Raw genomic sequence first — 10,704 nt, forward strand, 5'->3', positions numbered from 1 at the left:
TAAACATGGCAACATAGCATATGTAAACACGTATACTGCGTTACACTGTACAGTGTGTATGTTAAAACCCATCAGATCTTGAACCATTTCATTTCTCAATGTGATTGTAAGTGAAAGTTGAGGAAATGACATCATGAGGTGAGTCAACCTCCCTCCATAGACGTTTGTGTATGGGCAAGTGGGCAGTGATGAAACATGGAAAGAATTCTTGTTGGGAGGAGAGGCTTGTACGCCAGTAAACACTGACTCTTTTAAACTTTCTCTCCTTCACTCAACTGTCTCCCTCTCAACGCTCGCTTTCTCCCACCCTCTGTGATTGCCTCATAGACGATTCTGGACTAATTTATGGCTATGATATCATACAGTCTGGCAAACGCTGTTGATGTGATGGCCTGCCGTTAAAGTGTGACAGCGGTATATTTTACAGAAGGCAGCTGGCTGGATGCAGAGCGATAGCATACAGTAGTTGTAGAGCCAGTTGTGATTCTCACACTGTGAGTCCAGAATGCTAAATAGGCATTATCTAAAATCGTAATCCTCTCTGAGTGTTCGGAGACACTAAAACATTCAATAAATGTCTGAATGAACATGTAATGCGATTCTTGCCTTTTGGCTGACATAGATGTTAAGGAATTCTTATTTGTTTCTTTGCTGATCCCCTCGCCCTCACCAGTGGTCATGATGTTTGTATTTCCCATGTGCCATCTCAGGTCTTAAGTACAGTTTGTGAGTAATAATTATTTGAATCATCTTACACAGAGCCTTTCAATTACTTTGTGTAATAAATTAACATCTAGAATTCATCTGTAATGTGTGTGTTTTCTTTTTTTGTTTTCTATACCAGAGTTGATATGAAACCTCCTCAACAGTTTACTCATATTAGGCTCCAGTACAAAATTAATATGTCTAAATAAGGCTAAAACACCAACAGATGCCTAGGCCATAATATAAATGTTCTCTCAGTCCTGTAGAGTAACTAGTGTCATCCCTGAGGACTCACTGTGACAGCATGCCTACCTGCTGATCTCTACTGCCACCTACTGACAATGAAACTATAACACAAGGTTTCATGGAGGAAAAACTTGAAGCTATGCTAAGACTCCATATCATAGCTGACTGTTGATGGGAAAATGTTTTTGTGGAAACACTTTTTTTTTTTTTTTTTTGCTTTGACCAGAACATGTTTTAATCTTCAAATAAATCGCTGCTGAATTCTGTTTTTATTTTGTAGCCTGTTTTATAGCTGACAGTACCAAGTGCAGCGTATACTGTACATAAAATCTGCACCACTGGAAACAAAAATACACTTGCACTGTTCTTTCATTTTAGGGGAAATTAGTATAGATGTTTCTAGGACTCCTTGCAGCAGTGACCCTGCAGCTAAATTTATCTGCAGGCTCAGTCAGAGGCCAATGTGTAAAATGTTGAGCGTCTCCTGTTTTTTGTTTTGAAATGTACCCAGCAAAGCCTAAATGGTTCAGCGACTTCAGAAAATCCAACAAGAATATAAAGGTATTGAAATTTATTGTCAAAACAACAAAGCCTGAAAATGACACTGTAGAAAATGAAATACTTTTTATACATTTTTACAATTTAACACACAGGATCAGTCAGTATACAACAATAGCAGGACAGTTTGCGTTTGTGTATGTGTGTGTGGGGTGGGGTGGGTGTTTTCCATAGAAAATTCACTGTACACAAAATGTACATCTTCTACACCAAGATTTCCTGCATTACTTTTCAAAATGTTATCATTACACTTTAAAACACCAAAAAAAAAGTGTATACAGAACAAAACTAATTTCTAGGAGATATGCAGCTGCTGAAGACTCTCTGCTCCATTAACGGCGGCAGTGCGAGTGAGCAGGAACGTGTCGCAGAGGGATCCTGCAAGCATACGGCTGTGTATAGGACACAACTCAGAGATGATTCTTAATTGTCACACCCTTGAACGCTGTCACAGACTTGTAGTCTCACAAAGTATCGTGCTCCACAGCCCAGACACAGCCCAGCATACAATATACAATTTAATAAGAAAAAGATGAAAAGTACAGCAAAGTCTCTTTAAAAGCCTTTACAGTAAAAACTTGAACTGCAAATCTGATACTCTTTTTTCTCCTTTCCAAATTGTAGCTATGCTAAAAGATTACATATCAGAGCTGACTGTTGATGAAAAATGTGGGAACACTTCTTCGCTTTAGCCAAAGGATGCATAATCCTCAAATAAATCCCTGCTGAGCTCTGCTTTCACTTTGAAGCCTTTCTACAGCCGACAGTACAAAGTGCAGCGTATACTGTCCATAAAATCTGTACCACTGGAAACAAAATGCACTTGTTACACCGTTCTTTCATTTTAGGGGAAGTTAGTATAGATGTTTCCGGGACTCCTTGCAGCAGTGACATTGCAGCTGAATTTATCTGCAGGCTCAGCCAGAGGCAAATATGAATGATTAAGAAGGTCACTGCATAAGCAAGGTGAGACACAGACTGAGCCATCAGAACAGGAGCACTGACATGTCGGAAGGTATTCATCTTCTATCTCAGGGTCTCCTTTCTCTGTGACCTGCTCGTATATGTAAGTGTTTCCTTGTGGGCAAAGAAAGATACTGTTTTTATTTAGAGTCACATAGTCTGGAAAGACTTCAGTAACCGGGCTTCCATCTACCAGTTTGCTGCTGGTAAAGCTCCCTTCTGATGACAGGAGCTCGGAAAATTCTTCCGATGTCTTCCTCAACCCTGAAACCTCTTCTTCAGACATGATCTCCACTAGAGATGTAGTGGTTTCTTCAGAGCACTGCTTTGCTAGAACAGGTGGATCCTGTAGTGTGAGTACAGGGAAAAATGAACATTTAAAAGTGCTTTAATTTAGAGCATTCTGGGCTCTAGTAACTTCCTGTCACACTTTCTTTTCTTAAAAACATTCTGCTATTACTTTGATCAATATATTTTTGATATCTGAATGTACAGACTGCATCTTCATCTGCTGGCTGACTTTCCTGTGCTACACTGGTGATGAGAGCTGTGTTCATGGCTACAACCTAAAGACTACGCAGCAGTTTTCAGTGGAAAAAGCGCATCAGGTCAGGTCCACACAAAGCAGCGTGCTTCTAGTTCTCTACCAGGAATTCAACCCCTACGGTCAGACAGTCAATGTAGAGTTCTACTGTAACAGATACTGTAATGAATCAAAAGATAATTATTTATCATTATCATTAATATGGTTTATTTAAAACAGGTTATGTTTGTTTTTTAATAGCCAGCGCCAGGAACCTTATCTATGATATAACCTATAATATATATAGTTCTAGTCAATTTTTTCCATGAAATTGGGAGGAAATTACATGCAATCCAGTTTAATAACTTACCCTTTTATTCCTGTTGATCTCTATCAGAAAGCCCTGCAAGACTTTCTCAGGGTTGGGAATTGGTGGCCAAAAATACTGCTTGAGTTTACTACAAGAATACACAAAACACCAAAAATACAGGCAGGCGGGAAACATGGTTTTTTTTTATTAAGACCCTCATTAAGTAAGAGTGATTTGAAATTAATTTTAGGAAATAAAATGTCACAAAACTGAAAAAACATTGGAGTGACTGTGCAGAAAAAAAATCCATTATAAAAGGAAGGAAACAAAAAGCAGGAACAGTTTTTCACTGGAATCTTGGTTTGCAGTTTCTAAATTATTATTATAATTTGAGTGAGCAGTGAAAAAAATCTACCTGATGTACATGAAACACAAGGCGGTGACGATGATGATGACCACTGACAGTGTAAAGATGGAGATACAGATCTCAGCCAACATGTCTGAAACTGTAATGCATCACAGTTTAAATGGTGTACATCATATATCCTTATTCAACTGGTGCAACAAGGAACACAAAACTGCTAAGTTAAATAAACTGTCTGCTTTCAGTTCTTACAAAGGAGTACATTACCTCATCTCTACTAGCTATTTTTTTTTTTTTAAGTTGAGGCTTACCTGTGTCACTGGGGGTTTCACCTTGGAGCATATCAGACCAGTCACTCCAGTAGCCAGAGTAAATGTGTCCAGCAGGTTTAGCTCTGACTCTAACTCTGTACTGGCTCCCTGCTGGAACCTCCACACAGGTGTCTGTCTTAGGGCCCTTTACCATCTCTGGACGGAAAAACTGAAATAGAAAGTGAGGAAAATGAAATGCTAATCTCAGTGATGATGTACTTTTTTTTTTTGCGTGGTCCCACAATACCTTTCAGATTTGTCTTGAAATATACTCATGTTTCCCTGTAACACTTTGTTATAATGCGATTGCTGTATATGAACTGAAAAACGTCACTCTGGCCCCATCTGGTGGCAGGATTAAACACCCTTTGCCAACTGTGATGCTACTCCAACATATTTAAAGCTAATATCATTTGTCTGCAAACAGAAATGTGTGCCATCATGATGATTCTAAATAGTTTTGAAGGGAATTTAAAGGGCATGAAAAAAGAAAAAAAAAATGAAATCCTATAACATGGCCTTTGGATGTCAACAAAAAGACTTCTACTCAGGTAGCCTGCACAACCACTTACCTTCCATCCTTTGTTTTCTTTCAGCTGGTGGTCAAGTTCATACTGCAAGTGAGTCGACAGTGATGGAAGAGGAGCTTCCCATTCCAAGCACAGCTTATTGTTATTCTGGATTCTTTTCAGATGGGTTGGTGGGGATGTTTTGACTGCAAACAAAAATTTATCACAAGACAAACCAATGTTACTTTGTCTGAGGTTTGATCCGTAACGAGGAAGTGATGTAATCAGAATACAGAAACACTAACTGCAAATTTACTGTACGTAATACAGGAAAGCTTAAGAGCTACTGTAGCACACTTCTGTCTTTCTTTCAAATTGAAAAGTTAGTGAGCTGAAGTCTAAAACTAACCAGAGAATTCTTATGCATACAAATCAATTATGTGACTAAAACATTTGCGTAAATATGTAAGCATTTTATTAGAAGCATACAGACTAAAATATCAAAACAATTTCAAATGTTTTGGGTTTACTTGTGGTACAGTTGCTTAGTGATAAGGACTTTTCTGAACTGCTTTTGGCCCTGACAATTAAAGTAGTAATTTCAGTTTAAACACAGAGAGCACATCAAAAAAATACGAAGAATGAAAAAAAAAACCAACTTACCAGAGTTGCTGAGTGTAAATGGTTCAGCATAGAAAATCCTCCTGATTGGACCTGAGCTCTTTGTAAGCTTTACCCAGACTTTTTTGGACCTTTCTCCATGGAAACAACACAAGTCCGTGATGTTCTCATCAACCGCACACTCATTCCAGGTTGTCCCCCTCAGGGGTTCACTGCAGGAGTTATAACAATGTCAGATCCCAGCAGTGTAGGTTTGATTACCCTTATTTGTTTGATTACGATTTGAATGACTTTTTAGTATGTTACTAATTCCTATGACCCTAAATTAATTGGATGGATGGATGGATGGATGGATGGATGGATGGATGGATGGATGGATGGATGGATGGATGGATGGATGCCATGTTCACCATTTGCCAGCTCATACTGCTGCTTCTTTTTGCTGTGGCTGTCTTTAGTAATTCTACACCTCTCAGAATAAGTCTTTACTGAGGAGGATACGGTCAAAAACATAATCTAGCTGTGTGCAATACCCATCTAAAAATCACTTAAAAATTATATTATTGTATATTCATGTACAAGTTCCAGTTTCCTTTTATCTTTGATTTTTCTACCTCAGCCATCTCTAAATAAATTTCTGACACAAAACGGGTGACTGGAAATATAATCTGTGAATAATATTCTCTCAGTGAGGAAACATAGTGAGTGTTTTGTGCTACCTGTGACCAATTTGATAAAGAAGTTTGAAGTTGTTTTCTTCACCATATTTGCTCAAATTCCAGTGACAGGTGACATTTTGCAGGTCAGACGTGAAGCATATAAGTGCAATGTCATCTGAAAAGCAGGGAAAAGATCATTAATGAGTGGCTTTTTTTTTTTTAAAGGTGCTATTCAAAGGATAACATTTTATTATCTCCATGAATCTCAATTAGGCACACCTGCGCTTTGGGGGACCACAGCTCGCACAGGGTGTGACCAGCTGCTCCAAGGGCCATCGTTAACTGAAGTAGGTTTGATTTTGACCTGGACCTTAACCTCCTCACCTGGTATCAGAGCATCCAGTACGGTATCCTCCTTTGCATGGAGAAATCACAAGCATCATAGATGTTACAATATAGCTGATGCAGGTAAATAAAGTTATGTCTGAACAAAGAAGTCACAAAAACACAGGCCGCAGTGCCATGAATCAGTTTCAAACCTGACAAATTGGAATAAGATACCTTTCGCCATCCTTCTTTTGTTTAGTTTTGTTTTTTAAACAGTAATAAGGTAGAGCTAGGTAACTAGGACTAAGTAATTCTAGCAATAAAGTTAGTGCCTAAATGACTCCTTAGACTGACTTAAATAACAACTAAACACCAAATGCACTTCAAACTTGAAACCTTCATACACGTTGGAGAGCTGTATAATTATTCACACCCAATACATTTGTCATGAACAGCAGTTGAGCTATGAAGCCTAAAACTATTCTCTATACCAGGCATAGACTGTAGACTGAATGGTCTAGTGAAGCTGATTTGAAGCTGCATTTTTTTCTAATGGCCAGCAGATGGAGACTAATGTAGTTGCAAAAAGAAATCAGAAGGCGCGATGATGATGAACAAGCTGACAGATGAGGTGAGGCAAGAGTCTCTGTGGATGATGATGTTTGCAGACAACCTTGTGATCTCTAGTGAGAGTAGAGAGCAGGTGGAAGACAGCCCAGAGAGGTGGAGGTTTGCTCTGAAGAGAAGAGGATGGAATGTCAGTAGAAGCAAGACAGAATATGTGTGAATGAGAGGGAAGCAGGTCTAGCGGTGAAGATGCAAAGAGTAGGTAGTAAAAGTTGATGAGTTTAAGTACCTGGAGTCAACCATCCAAAGCAATGGGCAGTGAACAAAAGAGGTGAAGAAGAGAGTGGGGGCAGGGACAGAAGGATAGCAGCAAGAGTGAAAAGGAAGGTTTACAAGAATGATGTTTGGTTTGGAGATGGTGGCACTGAAAACAAAACAGGATGCAGAGATGGAGGTGGCAGAGCTGAAGATGTTAACATTTTTATCGTAAGTGACCAGAATGGACAATATTAGTAATGAGTACGTCAGAGGGACAGCTCAGGTTTAGCAGTTTGGAGATATAGTTGGAGAGGCAAGGTTGAGATGGTTTGGACATGTGCAGGGGAGGGATGGTGGATATAATTCACAAAGGATTTTGAATGCGGAGCTGTCAGGAAGGAGGAAAAGAGGAAGAGCACAGAAAAGATTCATGGATGTAGTTCAAGGTGGACATGCAGAGGGTTGGTGTGACAGAAGAGGATGCTAAAGATTGTGTGAGATGGAGACAGATGATCTGCTGTGATGACCCCTAAAGGGAGCAACTGAAACAAGAAGAAGAAGAAAAAGAAAAAGAAGATAAACTGCGTGTACCTGTTTCTTCTCCCTCTCCCTGTCACGAGCCCCAGAGGAGTACTCAATCCCATACTTCACTTTTACTTGGATGTACTTGAGGATGTTTGCATGCCATGAAACATTCAGCTGTCCCACTTGGCCATTTGAGTGTAAAGACACATTAGTTGGTGGATCTAAAAGAACTAAAAGCAAAACATTAGAGGTTAGTAGCTGGAGTTGGAACAACATCCCAGTAGGAAGAACACATTATAGAATTACAGAAACCACTGCTGAGAGTAATTCACTAGTGCTGTAGCAATGGTTGAGGTGGCCCCTGACCAGTTGACCTGAAAGTCAACTGGTAATACTGGTAATAACCACAATAAGCTAGCACTACTTTTTGCTCTCTCTGTTCTCTATTTAGTTAACTTGGTTACTTCATTGCAAATCTTCCTTGAGCCGTTGGGTCCTTTAAATCAGGATTCAAGGATGCAAAGATGGAAACCTTATATTCACTACATGGAGATTCCAGTTCACTCCAGCCTATTTTTGATCTAACCCATAAAACTCTGCATCTGTTTATCACTTTTATCCAAAGATGAAAATATTGAATTGTGTTATACAAAGTAATTAGTTTAAAAAAAAAACAAACTAATATACTTCAATCCCTTTTTCATTATGAAAAAATCAATTTGGTAATGACAAAATGTTCTACCATGTTTGTGCACAAAAAGAGTCCGATTGTGGAGAGTGGTGTTGGTAATGGGTTCAGTGACTTCGAGGTATATTTCAAAATACAATAAAATGTCTCCTTCAGGAATCGAGCAGATGTGTAGGAAAGTTCCCTCCTCTGTTCTCTGGACAGATATTTCACACCTCTTTGGCGGATGGCTTGATTAGCATGAAGAAAAAAAACAAAAAAAACACAACAGACATGGGTGCACATTTATGAGTCAAGAAAACAGTTTTATGGCATCTTGCAGTGCAGGTAAGAACAAATGCAATACAGGTGACTAGCATGACTAAACCATAAAAATGGCTTTAAAATATCCATCCATCCGCTTCCGCACATCCTGGTAAGGGTCGCGGGGGGCCTGGAGCCTATCCCAGCTGTCATAGGGCAAGAGGCAGGGTACACCCTGAACAGGTCGCCAGCCTGTTGCAGGGCCAACACAGAGGGACAGACGACCTTTCACACTCACATTCATGCTCTCATTCACACCTATGGGCAATTTAGATTAGCCAATTAACCTAACCCCAGTAAGTGCATGTCTTTGGAATGTGGGAGGAAACCGGAGTACCCGGAGAAAACCCACGCAAGCACGGGGAGAACATGCAAACTCCACACAGAGAGAGGGAGAGGCCTGGGCCAAGGTGGAATCGAACCCAGGCCTTCCAGATGGTATTCTAACTGTGAGGCAGCAGTGCTAACCACTACGCCACCGTGCTGCCCGCTTTAAAATATCAACAAATTATTTTATTTGCATTTAAAAATTAAACAAATAAACTAAGAACTCTCCTAAAATGTAATCTACACGGTATTGGCAAAAGTATTCACTCGTCTGCCTTCACATGCATATGAACTTGAGTGAATTCCCATTCTAAATCCATAGGGTTTAATGTGATGTCTGGCCACCCTTTACAGTTATAACAGCTTCAACTCTTCTAGGAAGAATTAATTTCACTGGAACTAAGGTGCCGAGCCCAACTCCTGAAAATCATCCCCACACCATAATCCCTCCTCCACCAAACTTTACACTTGGCACAGTGCAGTCAGACAAGTACTGTTCTCCTGGCAACCGTCAAACCCAGACTTGTCCATTCACTCAGCCAGATGGAGAAGCGTGATTCGTCACTTCAAAGAATACATATCCACTGCTTTAAAGTCCAGTGGTGGCATGCTTTACACCACTGAATTTGATGCTTTGCATTGCACTTGGCCATTAAAACCCATTCCATGAAGCTCTCTGTACACTGTTCTTGAGCTAATCTGAAGGCCATATGAAGTTTGGAGGCCTGTAGTAGAAAGCTGGTGTCCTCTGCACACTATGCGCCTCAGTGTCTGCTGAACCTGCTCTGTCATTTTACGTGGCCTATCACTTCATGGCTGAGTTGCTGTCGTTCCCAATCGCTTCCACTTTGTTATAATACCACTAACAGTTGAGTGTGGAATATTTAGTAGCGAGGAAATTTCAAGAGTGGACTTGTTGCACGTGTGGCATCCTATCATGGTACCAAGCTGGAAATCACCGAGCTCCTGAGAACGACCCATTCTTTCACAAATGTTTGTAGAAGCAGTCTGCATGCCTAGGTGCTCAGTTTACACCTGTGGCCATGGAAGTGATTGGAACACCTGAATGATTTGAATGAGTGAGTGAATACTTTTGACAATATAGTGTATATATAGTGGCAGTCAATGGCCACAGGGTATCTCACAGATATAATGTTAAATAAATATCAGTAGCATGCCAAAATTATCAAAAACTGTCTAAACATGATGCACAGAGAAATTAATACTTAAACAATTTGCCTAAATATACAAAGTTCAGTAGATTTACAGTTTATAACATACTCTGCAGTGTAGAATAAATCATAAGTCCGGTTGTCTTCGGTCTCAAAGAAGCAGATGAAATCACACATTGTCCGAGAGAAACACTTGGGATTCGGCTCGTCCTTTAAGAGCAAAACATCTGTTCCAGTAATGACAAACATAATAAATGAGAACTACTGGAATTACTGCACCAAGAAGTTATACATGTTTTTAACTTGTAACAGTGAGGTATCATTTTCTGGCCGTCACTTAAGACCTTTCTGTTGCATTAAAAAAAAAGAAAAAAAAAGAAAAAGTATAACAATGTGGGAACAGCATCCAAGTGATAAAAATATCACCACAACAACAAAATAACATGCTCTGAGTACGCATTGCTGCCGTTATCACACGTTGCAATATATAGTGTGGCTACAATAATAGTAATAGCATCTATTCACTAAAAAAGCATTTTCTGAAACTAAACTTTTATTGAAGTTTTAAAATATGCACTTCAGTGTTGATAAATTAACCATCCCCTAAGTCCTACCTTCCTTTGACACGTGACTGACATTTCCATTATTGAGCTGTATCCCAGGCACAAAGAAAGCTTGTATCCACAGAATAATGAGTATACCCAGTCTGTAGAAGAAATTCATTGTAAACTGAGACTTTGTGGATTCTAAACCACCATGGCTGTTACA

The 10,704-nt window shown here is 39.6% G+C and overlaps 1 protein-coding gene across 1 annotated transcript; it reads right to left on the reverse strand.

Annotated features, from left to right (window-relative positions):
* Positions 1-1,507: 1,507 nt before the first annotated feature.
* On the reverse strand, positions 1,508-10,704 carry mpl (MPL proto-oncogene, thrombopoietin receptor). The gene is made up of 12 exons (XM_030726601.1): positions 10,551-10,704; positions 10,046-10,163; positions 8,189-8,364; positions 7,513-7,676; positions 6,049-6,184; positions 5,830-5,944; positions 5,153-5,322; positions 4,553-4,695; positions 3,981-4,149; positions 3,721-3,811; positions 3,366-3,453; positions 1,508-2,818 (listed from the first exon to the last, which is right to left on the reverse strand). Exons 1-12 carry the CDS (start codon positions 10,657-10,659, stop codon positions 2,354-2,356), a joined length of 1,944 nt encoding a protein of 647 aa, XP_030582461.1. The 5' UTR covers positions 10,660-10,704; the 3' UTR covers positions 1,508-2,353.

Source organism: Archocentrus centrarchus, chromosome 4 (genome assembly GCF_007364275.1).
Source record: "Archocentrus centrarchus isolate MPI-CPG fArcCen1 chromosome 4, fArcCen1, whole genome shotgun sequence".
NCBI classification, from domain to species: domain Eukaryota; kingdom Metazoa; phylum Chordata; class Actinopteri; order Cichliformes; family Cichlidae; genus Archocentrus; species Archocentrus centrarchus.

Excerpts from the sequence above, each read along its gene's own strand:
- mpl (XM_030726601.1), bottom strand. The coding sequence starts at position 10,659 with ATGAATTTCTTCTACAGACTGGGTATACTCATTATTCTGTGGATACAA. Across the intron at positions 4,696-5,152 it reads ATTTACACTCAGCAACTCTG|TCAAAACATCCCCACCAACC; the intron begins GTAAGTTGGTTT and ends TTTTGTTTGCAG. Across the intron at positions 3,812-3,980 it reads TGAAACCCCCAGTGACACAG|TTTCAGACATGTTGGCTGAG; the intron begins GTAAGCCTCAAC and ends GATGCATTACAG.